This window comes from Aphanomyces astaci, assembly GCF_000520075.1.
Source record: "Aphanomyces astaci strain APO3 unplaced genomic scaffold supercont1.2, whole genome shotgun sequence".
Classification (NCBI taxonomy): domain Eukaryota; phylum Oomycota; class Saprolegniomycetes; order Saprolegniales; family Verrucalvaceae; genus Aphanomyces; species Aphanomyces astaci.
In genome coordinates this window covers 1477123-1488648 of record NW_009798265.1, presented here as the reverse complement: position 1 = coordinate 1488648, position 11526 = coordinate 1477123, and the positions used below count along the sequence as shown (strand labels likewise).

The 11526-nt window shown below is 52.8% G+C and overlaps 5 protein-coding genes across 15 annotated transcripts in view; 2 read left to right on the top strand and 3 right to left on the bottom strand.

Moving 5' to 3' along the window:
* Positions 1–1792, bottom strand: part of H257_01411 (hypothetical protein) — a 2385-nt gene extending 593 nt beyond the window's left edge. The window contains exons 1-6 of one of the 4 annotated variants that reach the window (XM_009824595.1): positions 1767–1792; positions 1170–1717; positions 954–1123; positions 700–897; positions 593–635; positions 339–424 (exon numbers count right to left, since the gene is read on the bottom strand). In XM_009824595.1, the coding sequence (XP_009822897.1) occupies positions 417–424; positions 593–635; positions 700–897; positions 954–1123; positions 1170–1717; positions 1767–1783 (984 nt within the window). In that variant the 5' untranslated portion in view covers positions 1784–1792 and the 3' untranslated portion in view covers positions 339–416. Of the gene's footprint in view, positions 1–338; positions 425–505; positions 636–699; positions 1124–1169; positions 1718–1766 lie in introns of those variants that run through there. The other 3 variants (XM_009824594.1, XM_009824597.1, XM_009824596.1) reach the window with 3 other exon arrangements.
* Positions 1793–1954: 162 nt separating this feature from the next.
* Positions 1955–3423, top strand: H257_01410 (hypothetical protein). The gene is made up of 5 exons (XM_009824593.1): positions 1955–2405; positions 2469–2639; positions 2693–2956; positions 3005–3121; positions 3201–3423. The coding sequence occupies exons 1-5, from the start codon at positions 1971–1973 to the stop codon at positions 3333–3335; spliced, it is 1122 nt and encodes a 373-aa protein (XP_009822895.1). The 5' UTR covers positions 1955–1970; the 3' UTR covers positions 3336–3423.
* H257_01409 (hypothetical protein) lies at positions 3418–5795 on the bottom strand. 3 transcript variants are annotated; one of them, XM_009824591.1, is made up of 6 exons: positions 4777–5795; positions 4603–4724; positions 4373–4531; positions 3735–3866; positions 3563–3670; positions 3418–3508 (listed from the first exon to the last, which is right to left on the bottom strand). In XM_009824591.1, the coding sequence occupies exons 1-6, from the start codon at positions 5762–5764 to the stop codon at positions 3482–3484; spliced, it is 1536 nt and encodes a 511-aa protein (XP_009822893.1). In that variant the 5' UTR covers positions 5765–5795; the 3' UTR covers positions 3418–3481. The 3 variants fall into 3 exon arrangements, with proteins under 3 accessions (XP_009822893.1, XP_009822892.1, XP_009822894.1); XM_009824590.1 differs by having other exon boundaries at positions 3418–3670; XM_009824592.1 differs by lacking the exons at positions 3418–3508; positions 3563–3670; positions 3735–3866 and having other exon boundaries at positions 4291–4531.
* Positions 5796–6227: 432 nt separating this feature from the next.
* Positions 6228–8639, bottom strand: H257_01408 (hypothetical protein). Of its 6 annotated transcripts, XM_009824584.1 has the most exons (9): positions 8465–8639; positions 8309–8409; positions 8076–8256; positions 7956–8022; positions 7787–7906; positions 7468–7697; positions 7012–7395; positions 6722–6962; positions 6228–6659 (listed from the first exon to the last, which is right to left on the bottom strand). In XM_009824584.1, the coding sequence occupies exons 1-9, from the start codon at positions 8630–8632 to the stop codon at positions 6277–6279; spliced, it is 1875 nt and encodes a 624-aa protein (XP_009822886.1). In that variant the 5' UTR covers positions 8633–8639; the 3' UTR covers positions 6228–6276. The 6 variants fall into 6 exon arrangements, with proteins under 6 accessions (XP_009822886.1, XP_009822889.1, XP_009822891.1 ...); XM_009824587.1 differs by having other exon boundaries at positions 6722–7395; XM_009824589.1 differs by having other exon boundaries at positions 6228–6962.
* A 327-nt stretch (positions 8640–8966) lies between these two features.
* Positions 8967–9317, top strand: H257_01407 (hypothetical protein; the record flags this gene model as incomplete). Its single annotated transcript, XM_009824583.1, has 1 exon — positions 8967–9317. The coding sequence occupies one exon, from the start codon at positions 8967–8969 to the stop codon at positions 9315–9317; it is 351 nt and encodes a 116-aa protein (XP_009822885.1).
* Positions 9318–11526: the final 2209 nt, after the last annotated feature.

Genomic DNA, 11526 nt, shown 5'->3' with positions numbered 1-11526 from the left:
TTCATCCAAGCCGACGACGAGGATTAGGACTTGCTTTCCGTTGTTCTTTTTAATTGCCTTTTGCTCTTTACATACACACTGCTTTGCCCTGTACCTACAGCGCTTCACATTGCTAACATTCACTGGGTTGTCCTGTATCTACCCTTAGTGAATCGTTTGAGCTATGCTCCATAGTACTGTACTGCTGTAACTTACTCCGAGTAATAGCTAGCTCCTGTACTGTACAAAGTAATAACCTACCTATACAGGACGACGAATAACATATTCCGGGTGGTTATGTATGTATTCTCCAGAGAGGTTTGAGAACATTATCGTGGTAGTCCTGTACTTGTTTATTCGCCTAACGTATTCCGGGTGGGTATGTATGTATTCTCCAGAGAGGTTCGAGAACATTATCGTGGTAGTCCTGTACTTGTTTATTCGCCTAACGTATTCCGGGTGGTTATGTATGTATTCTCCAGAGAGGTTCGAGAACATTATCGTGGTAGTCCTGTACTTGTTTATTGGCCTAACGTATTCCGGGTGGGTATGTATGTATTCTCCAGAGAGGTTTGAGAACATTATAGTGGTAGTCCTGTACTTGTTTATTCGCCTCGTGTCGTGTATCGGGCGTCGCGCGCCACCGCGGGATCGTACTATTGAGTACACGAGGGATCGAAAAACGAAGGAGTGACGGGGAAAAATCCCAACGGAACGTACCGTTTCCCACCGACTGGCAGGGAAGATGTGGCGGTTCTTGTCGTACCACGCGCGGTGGGTGACTTTGCCGGGATGGGATTCTTCCCGTTCGACGCGGATGTCGTTGACCAGGCGGATGTCGTCGCGGACGCCGAAATGGAACAACGGACCGCTCTTCCCCCGTGCTTGGGTCACAATCATGTCGTAAAACGACACGTGCTGCTGAATTCGTTAGGATCCATGGGGATATTTCCCACTCGATCAGTCGTACGTACATGGGGAATGATCAAGTCCTCCTTGATGTACATGAGGTTCTCGGTACTGACGCCGCGGAGGTCATGGAAGTCCTTTGAAAGGGACTGGCGGACGGTGTCGAGGAACTGTCGGATCGTCGTGCCTTTGGTGATCTCGAGGTGCCGCCGATGGCCGTTGCCATTCCAGTAGCCTACCACCACATGGGATGAGAACGTGATGACGAAGGATGGACGTACTGTAGGCGACGACAACTTTCTGTAGCTTGATGCGTTCCTGCTCGGCATGCCATTCCTGAGTCAGTTTGACTGTTTCGCGCGCGATCTCTTCTTCGCGCTCTTTGTCTGGAAGGAACGCTGTCTCGACAAACGGACACTTGAGCGCCTTCTTCTTGATCACAGGCTTCTCCGTCACTTGCTCGTCGTCGCTGTCCATGGAGAACGAAATGGGCTTGGACTTCTTCTTCTTGATCGGCTTTGCGCGTTTCGCGGCAGGTTGGTCATCGTCCTCGACAACCGCGACAGGGTTGTTGCAGTTCTCGCGCCGTCGACGGTATTCGGCAGCAGACACCAACCCGATGGTTTGTCGCTTAAATTCCGCTTCCGATGCAGCATCTGTATGCGACTCGAAAGCCTTGTCAATGTGCGACGACCGCGAGTTGTCCGCTTCGATCTGCTTCTTCTTCTCGGCAAACTCCTTCTCCTGCTTTTCCCGCTCGCGAGAAAACTGCGCCGCCAGGGATCCTGCTACGTTGCCTTCCACCGTGTGAATGCCAGAGGAGCCATATCTACATGGTAGGAATCAGTCACTCCATGACACAAGGACTGCCAGCCCACCGTCGAATGTCCGACATCGCGATTGCTTACTGGGATAATCACATTGGGTAATACTAGTACACCAATTGTTTTGTGGGCAAAACACTATATACACATTTTCACCCGTTGAATGTTGGGGATTTTCCGATTTGCACTATGGGACATTGGGATAAAGTGTGTTGACAAATCATATCTTCACATTTGCCTTTTGTACCTTCGACGAGGATGGCCCATCATTACGTGTCTGCACGCGGGGCTGCGCAGCTTCCCAAGTACAAGTACAGCGGCAACGACAGGTCGTTGCTGTACAACTACTTTCTCTCTCCGTTGGCCCAGCGCATCGTGGACACGTTCTTCCCCCCATGGCTCGCTCCCAACACGATCACCACGGGTGGCCTTGCCCTCGTCGCGACCTCGCACGTGATCCTCGCGTACTACGCACCGACTCTGGATGGCGTCGCTCCGCCCGCCGCGTACTTTTTCAGTGCCGCGGCTTTGTTCTGGTACCAAGTGCTGGACGTGACGGACGGCAAGCAGGCCCGCAAAACAGGCAATTCGTCGCCCCTCGGACTCTTGTTTGACCACGGATGCGACGCGGTCAACGTCGTCTTCAGTGCATGCACGATGGCATCCACCATGCTCATGGGCCCTTCGATCTGGGTACACACCCCGTCGCGTGGTCCTCCTCTTCTACCTAACACGCTCACTCGAGGCTCATTCTAGTCGCTCGGCCTCCTCCTCGCCCCGTCCTGCGTGTTTCTGTTTGCCACGTGGGAGGAATACTACACTGGCTCGCTCGACTTGGGTCTGGTTAACGGACCCAACGAAGGCCTGGCCATCATGTACGTCATCTACGCCATCACGGGTGTCCTAGGACCTGCCATCTGGACCCAGGTACCATCCTTGCTTCCATCTCTCTCAACCCATCATCATCCTGCCTGCCGTAGCCGTGTGTGCTGTACCCCGCGCTTCCCAACAACGCCGTGTTTGTGATCGCCACCGCCTTGGGCGCGGCAGGCCAGTGCCTCGTCAACGTGTTCAACGTGTCGCAAGCCGTGACACCCGCCAAGTTTGTCGCGGCGCTGGGCCGTCTCTCGCCGTTCGTGGGGTTCATAGCTGCGTCTCTCGCCTACGGACTCTACTCTCCGTCCGACGTCCTCCACTCCCACCCGCGCCTGCTCCTGTGGACCATCGGGCTGATCTCATGCAAGGTATTCATACTGTCGTCATCATTATGCTCAACATCATGGTGCGAGTAGATGGTCATGCACATCATGTTGGCGCACTTGTGCGAAGAGCCATACTGGTTGGTCCGCAAGTCGTTTGTGCTGGTTGGCGCCGTGGTGGGCCTCGTGGTAGCTGGGGTGATTCCCAAGGTACATACAGTGCGTGGTGGTGGTAGCGCCGTTGCTTAGCTCGTTGCTGACAAGAGAGTGTGTGTGTGTGTGAATGTAGGTCCACGAAGAAGCCGTGTTGTATGGCGTGAGTGCTGGCGTCGTGGCCGTGTACGTGCACATGGTGTACTTTGTCGTGACCGACTTGACGGCTATCTTGAAGATCAAAGTGTTTACCGTCAAGGAAAAGCAGTAATCACAACAAGGAAAAAACTTCCATATGACCGATTCGTTCGTTCGTGTGGCGACTTCTCCCGTGATATGAATACATATATATATCTCACAACAATACTAGTTTTCATCAAATATTATGTCATACAACTTGGGGGACACTTTGACGTTTCATTCGAAAAATGACGTTATCGCGTTCTACGTGAGTGGCGTGAGGCAGTCGTACCCCATCAACGCACACAGATGGATCACCACTTTGTCCCCCACAGCCGCGTCTTGCACAACGACATACATCAACAACAACACCATGAAGACAAGGACAAGCAGTAGCCAGCTTCGACGGGGCGGCGCCGCGGCAGCCTACCACGTCAACATCACCACCACCAACATCATCGGATGGCCCGAGGATGACACGGATACGTACGGCCACGAGCTTGTCGACGTCCAACACATGCGCTTCCACGACGAGGATGCGGTCCCACATGCTGTCGAGCTTGTGCTGCCACTCGCGCGCTTGGTCTTGTAGTGCCTTGACAGCGTCGCGTTGCATATCCACCTGCGACAGTGAGCATATATATACATGCATTCATATTCATACTTATATATATTCTCAAGATTGGAGTGGGGTTCTCAATGAGCAGAACAACCAAACCGGCAGGTAATCGTTATATCGACCAATCCAAACCCAGAACATGAATCAAGTGGCCAATCAAATCCTCTCTTGTGTGACTAAAATTAGTGTGAAATTGGATGATTTCTACATATAAAAGTCAGTATACTACAAAGAATCGATCGATTTGGCGAAACAGCACAAAAGTCCAAAAATTTGGGTAAAAGGACAATAGAATCAAGCCGATTCGAAGCAGCACCAAATCGGCAGATCATCCATATATCGACCAATCAAAATCCAGAACACTAATCAAGTAGCCAATCAAATTCACTCTTCGACCAAGTCAACACCGAATTAGTGTGTGACTGAAATTAGTGTGATACTGGACGATCTTACATACAAAAGTCGGAGAGTCAATATATACATGGAGAGGATGGTTTGGTTGGGTGTACCTTTTCGTCCAGCACCCGATGGGTCGACGCGATCTGGAGGGCTTGGGTCTTGTGCTGTTGGTGCTCAAGTACGCGCGACTGCTCGAGCATGTCGGCGTCGTGTCGCCACCGACTGATTTCGACTTCGAGGTCGCCCATGAGCTTGCGCTGCATCTTGAGCTACAGCCAAACACATATATAGCGTTATACATTTGAGACAAGTTGGGCAAAAACATGTTGGAAGAACGTACTTCGTCCATCAAGTCTTCCTTGTAGTGGATGCTGGACGAATGCAAGTCCCGCGGGTCCATGGCGCCGTTGCCGCTGCCTTTGCCGCCATTCACAAACTGAGATACTTGGGCACTGAGCATGCCTAGAATGTCATGCATGATTATTCCATTCGAGGACGAACTCGACAGTCTTACGCAGAGATGACGACATGTCGGTGGCGTTTCGTTCAGATTCTTGCTGCTGCCGCTCCAGCAGGCGCTTCTCCTCTTGGAGTCGCTCCAAGTGCTGGTTCATGTCGTCCATCTTGCGCTGCAGGTCGTGAAATGCGCTGCCGTCGTCGTCGTCAGCTGGGAAGAAACCCTTGACCGCCTCTTCGCCGCCCAAGTACTTGCCAAAGTCCAGAACCTGCTGCACGACCGCCTCGGCCTCGTCTTCGTGGGTCTCTGAGTCCAATTCCATCGCCAGCGCCTTCAGCCGTCGCGTCGCCGAGCTGGTGATGGCGAACTCTTCCTCGGCCGGCGCAAACCCGATGTGCCCGTCGTACTCGGACGAGCTCAGGCCAATGTCCAGCGGCGTGTCTTGGTTCAGGACCTGCGTACGCTTCGAGTCGGGGTGCCACTTGTGGATCGCCTTTTGACTCAGCAGCTGCTTCTGGCGGCTGGGACTAGGCGTGGTCCGCGGACTGCTCCGATGGCTGCGAGGGGTGGAGGCAGATTCGGCTCGAGATTGGTGGTACTGCGAATCGTTCGACACGAGTTCTGTCAGTCGCATGCGGTCAGATCGCAGTTGCTTTTCGTTTGACGCCACGCGGTGGGCGATTTCAGTCAGCGACGTCTTGGTCGGGGTCGAGTACGCCGACGACGACGTCGACTGCGCGCCTTTCATCGGAGACACGTCCATGGGCAGCAAGTCGAAATCGTCCAAGTTCAATCCGTTTCCGCTGAGATTGTCGCGGGATTTTAGCTTGCGCGCTTTGATCTGGTACAGTTCGTTGCGCTTCTGCTTGATGAGTTCGTCCACGTCGTCGTCGCCAAGGTCCTCCATGTGGTGGGACGATGGCGGCCGATTGTTCGGTTCGACCGAAGAGAGGGTCTCATAGGCCAGTGGAGATTCATCATGGCCACGTGGGCTGTTGTCGTCGTCCGCATCGCTTCCATAGAAGGCTATCCTTGCTTCCGTCATGATGTTTCTTGGAAGGAAAGGCCCAAATGACTTGAATAAAACGCCTCAAATTTGAATGTCATCCGGATACGACCACTTTCGCGGCAATTGTTTTGACTGGTCGAATGACCCATGCCCATCCTCCTCCGAACGCGGCAACGCGCCAGACGAGTCGGATAGACGTCGTACGATGATCAGGATACCCATGTGACGTTCAATCAACATGATGTAAACCGCGAAGCGTGATGGAGACTCGGCAGGCTACGCATGTACCTCTATAGACTGCATCAACAATCAGCAAACGTGCCGATGGTTCAGTCATCACCACACCTTTATACCACCACGACCGCCACGCATGACGATATGTAGTGAGATATAGTCTCTCGAACAGTGAGATGAAGCTTCCAGCGTTAAGATGCGCTGTCATTCCACGTCGACACCGTCCGCTCGCCGTCCCTGTCAACCCCCTCTCCCATAGACGATACCGTTAGACAATACTTCATCTTGTTACTAAAGGCTGCATCATCTACTAGTTATTCCTCGTGAGGTGCGTCGGTCGTGTCTTGGTACGCTTGGATGTCAGCGTGGTTGTAAAACCTCACTTTGGCCCAGTCGATGCGGTTGTGGCCGATGGGAAGATGAAAGAAATCGATCACGTTTTGCTTGATGCCTCGCGAGTACTTGGAGTGATGGGCCATGGGCGCGGCAGGGTCGACGCGGACGCGGCCCTGGAGGACGCACTCGTTGGTCGTCCATGCGAAGAGAACGCCGTAGATGTTGGCGCCGAGGAGGTAGCCGATCCAGGTAAAGTGGACGATGGCCAAGACGCATGTGCTGATCACGACGGGGTAGTCGTGGGTGAGATGGGTCGCCATGTCCCAATATGTGACATCGTCACGCACCACGTCGCACAAATCTACACCCGTGGAGTGTCGGAAACACAACCAAAACATGAAATATATGGAGATAAACTCGTACAATCATACGCCAAACCGAGGAAACCCCCAATGCCTGCGACCGCACACACCAAAAACCCCAGGAAAAACGTGTGGTTGGCAGCGCCCACGGCGTTGGCAACGAATGGACAGAAATGATCGAAGCGGGCGACGCAGCCGTTGAGCTCGGCGTCATGCTTCGACCGCAGCGGCCGGCGCTGGATGCACGTCGTGCACAGCTTGACCTCGGACCGAGACTTCATGTCGACCAACTCGCGAATGTTCTATCGCATGCTCATCACAACACGAGATGCGGCGGCGGCGGCGACGTACCCGGCGGCGCTCGTCGGGGGTGGTGCGGAGCATGCCAGGGTCGCGGGTCGTGGTCACGTACAAGCAGCCGAGGATACCTCCAACCCACGCCATTTCAAACAGAATCGTACCAATGGGGACGCGATCGGCCATGCACGACAGGAAAACAAAAACGATCCAAAAGGTCGATCCCACGTTCACACCCAGCATGAGGCTCGCGTTCTTTCGTTTGCCGGGGTTCACCCCCAGCCCCGCCACCGAATACAGCGCGTACCCCACGGCGACCGCCGCCAGCACCCCCGCGACCACGTACGGTCCGTCCAGCGCGTGCGTGGCGTACCCCCCCAAGCCCAAGACGACCCACGGCGTCCAGAACCCCGTCATCTGGCTGTGCTGCTTGAGAATCTGCGCAAGTATTCAATACAGTTGTGTGGACATATCTGGTTTCAACGAGGAGGACGATCTTGATATATGTACCGAGAGGGGAAAGGTCGAGTACGCTTGGTCATAAGCATACACTTTGCGAAGGAAGCCGACGGCGGCGGCGGTGCGCTTGCCACGCGAGGCGTCCTCGATGTCCCATGCGACACGGTTCGACAGATCCAGGGCGGTTTCTCCTTTGGGGGTCTTGGCGTGCAGGTCGATGCCAAGGTCGATCAAGTGCTTGGCCGCCAGCGGCACGTCTCTTGCCGCCGCCCAATGCAAGGCTACAAATATATGTGACAATGTGCATATGCGATACGAGTGGGCTGGACGATGGCGTTGAGGATGAGCATGACATGCATTATGGCATTACCAGTGTAACCATTGCCGTCGACGGCGTGGACGTTGGCGCCCAGCCCAATGAGCATGCGCATCGTGTCCAGCTCAAACTTGTACCGACACAACCACATCAACGGCGTCGACTTGTCGGCATCTAATGCAAGAAGAAGGACGTGGGACATGGAAGAGTCGAACGTTGGGACCTTGGCTGGGGGTGTCGACGTCGCTGCCCATGGCAATCATGTACGACGCCAAGATGGTGTGCCCAGACTGCCATATTCAAGACACGTTAGTGTGGTAGAATAATGTATACGCTTTTGTACTTGAACAGCGACGAAGAAGGCGTTGATGCCGTTTTTGTCGGCAATCGCTGGGTCGGCATCATGCTCAAGAAGCAGCGCCACCGCGTAAATGTTGTTGCGATGGGAGGCCCAGTAAATAGGGGTGGATTTCAAATCCCCGCCGAGGGCATTCACATCGATGCCGGGCACGTCGAGCAAGTACCTATCCAGCCAGGGTGAGCATGGACATGCTAGGATGGATGGTGGGGTTGTACATCATGACAAGCAAACGGTTGTTCAACGACGCCCAGTGAAGGAGAGTAGCGTTATGTGCATCGCGCATGTTGATGTCGACAGGAGAAGACGTCTCGGCATTCTGCACGAACATCACGGGTCAGGACAAACTGTGGCGACGACGTGGGGGCGTGCACCTCTTCCAGAAGATACTTGAGTTCGTCCACGAGACCATACTGGGCACATTCAAAGACGGAAGGTTGAACGCACGGTCCACTGCATTTGGAGCACGTGAGGGTGACGTCGAACGACGCTGGGTCCGTCGAAGCCTCGCACTCCTTGCAAGTTGAGCAGAACACGCGCATAATGGAATAATAATGACACGCCGCCATCACATTGTATCACAAAATTTGTGAAATATCTCATATATTTGGTAACCAGATCTCCAATTTTACCCTTTTTTCAATTTGGAATTGACCGTGATTTGCCATTTATTTCGAGGTTATTCAAAATATCGAACTGGTTGATGTGTGCGCACCAACATTTTTTAACAGAAATCAATTCCCTCGTAAGTTATCGGTTTACCACCCGCATTAGAGTAAGCTTACTTTACTCCAATGCGGGGGGTAACCATGAATCTGGCACCTGTGCTAAACTTGTAATGACATTAAATTTGACAATCACCATTCGTAAAACAACATGCAAGGCGAGCGGTTGAACGTCGAGTTCCCGGACTCCTTTCGGTGTCAATTGGCAACCAAGGTTGGCGTGTCATTGGGCAAGAGCAGAACTAGTGTCGGAAAGCCAACCGAGTTGACCATCTCGACTGGTACGTCGTTTGGGGTACTTCATGCGTCTGTGATGGATGCCGTCACGACCGCTGTCGCCGAACACCATGCTGTCCCAACGAACGTTAAGCTCTCTTGGGACCCTGCTACCCAATCTACTCCCAGCGACATCTTCGTAAAGGTGGCCGCAAACACAACGCAGGATAAATACGTCCAACTGACGCTGCAAAACTACTCGGATGTGCTCAACAAGTATGGATGAATATGACGGTTACTCCGACACTACTTCGTGTTTGTATGCGTGATTCTGACCAATAAATGAACGGTATTTTTCATTATATCCAATCAAATAAATCCAGACTGCTATTTTAGGCCAATCAGTGCAGGTTTTTGGCGATATTGAGCTGCTCCGACAACTCCGACATATTTTGTCGGAGAAAATTTGTAAATATGCATCCGTAAATACAAAATTCAAGCTGTTTTCGCATAGCTGACATATTTCCAACTCCTCCGACAAAACATACATTCTGAAAAACCTATAACTGGCCCATTATAAGCCCAATGAGCCTGAGGGATCTTGAGCCCGCGAGTACGAAGAGCGCCAGAGCGACTGCCATCAATGCGTTCAAGCGTTTCGTGGAGAGTGAAGACGTCACTTACGACTATGTTCATCGATGTATGCAACTTGATCAAACGGGAACGACCTTCGTGGGCGTCATGGACAAGTTTGGAGCGTATTTAGCGTTTCTTGTGTCGGACAAGGGGGGCCTACTTGCTCGGAACACAGTGACATCGTACTTTCGAAATGTCAAGCTGTGGCTGATGGAGCTCTACCCTGCATGTCGCAACCAGTCGGCAACCATCCTGCTCAAACTGGGAGGCGTCCTGGAACGATACTGCTTAAAGCGAGACTCTGGTGGAATGGTTGTGAAGGCAACTGCAGCAACAAAGGACGATTTGAACACTTTGATTCAATTCCTCTACTAGACTGCTGTCAATCCCAAAGATTACCACGACGCGTGCCTCTTGCTGTTGTTGTGGTACTGCTTCGGACGTGCATCGGATCTGTTGTTGCTGAATTTCTCCATGGGGCCACGGAACGTCATGTTCCTGAAACTAATTCGTGTCAAGACATCGGAAGAACAAGGATTGTCGATATTCCACGACAATTCAGTGTTTACCTGTCCGATTGTCGCGTTGGGTGCGTGGTTGGCAATGGATACGACGCCCCAAGCATCGTTATTTGGCTACCTACCAAAGTTCAGTCAAAAGGATTTGCCATCTTTGGACACGGCAGTACCATTGATGGTCATCTTGGACAGTGTGGCGACGACGTGTCCGATAATCGTGACGGCGTGGCAACTTCCTACATTGGCGATGGCGTGGGAACCTCCTACACCAAACAACCAGTCCTGGAGCAACGAAACACACCCCAGGCGGCCAACGTGTGCCTGGCGTTTATACGTACGTGAATTGCCTTTTGGATCGAATCTCTAAACCAGCTGGCGTCCACAACAAACTGAGTTCGCACTCGTTCCGCCGTGGAGGAGCACAAGAAGCAAACAGCAACAGCGACCTGAGCCAATCATGGATTTTCGACCGCGGCTCGTGGGACATGTCGTCAACAAACAAGGGATTCGCGTACGTGTTCAACACTACAAAGGAAGATCAAATGGTTGCCCGAGTATTGAGTGGTTGGCCTGCAAGAGACAACATTTCGTTGGCTGACCTGTCATCATTTGATTCAGACACTCGTTCGCGCGTTTGTGCCGTCCGCGATCAACTCTTCAGTGGCTGCAGTGGATTGCAGGATCCGTCGTTTGTCGTGTGCCCTATCACCCTAGATGTTATCACGGCGGCACTAATTCGGGCGTACCCACAGTTGAAATCGGCAAACCCTACGGCACCCATCATCAGCTCCATCGAGACAGCCGCGTCGTTGTCGGGAGTTGAAGTCGCTGAAGTCGTTGCTTGGTCAGTGCATCTACACAGGGCTCAGCAAGGACTGAATGGTGTACTGAATGGCACGGACCCCTACATTCCCGCGACTGCCTCGTCCAATACACGTCCTGCCGCAACAACCCATCAAGATATGGTGATCGAACAATTGGTTGAGATGAATAAACAGTTGATGCAACGTGTGCGAGAAATCGAAGCGTATTTACCTGCACCAGCCACCAGTACATTTAGACCAACGCTTGTTGCTACACCCACACCACGCCCCCACGCGACGTTGGATCCAAACAACGGCGACGCGAACACGGGGGGGGGCGAAAGCGCCTTGGCGGCGCAAGAACTTTGGTGTCTGTGTGGTTTGCTTGGTTCACAAGTAAAGTCGACACCTATGGACGGAAGGAACGGTCAGAATCCAAGCTGCTTGTGAGCTTTATGCGATTATTCCTTCCACACGGTTACAGCTTGGTACCTGGTTCCCCCGACTTTCGCGACGGCGTTCTTCACTACGGCGCAGT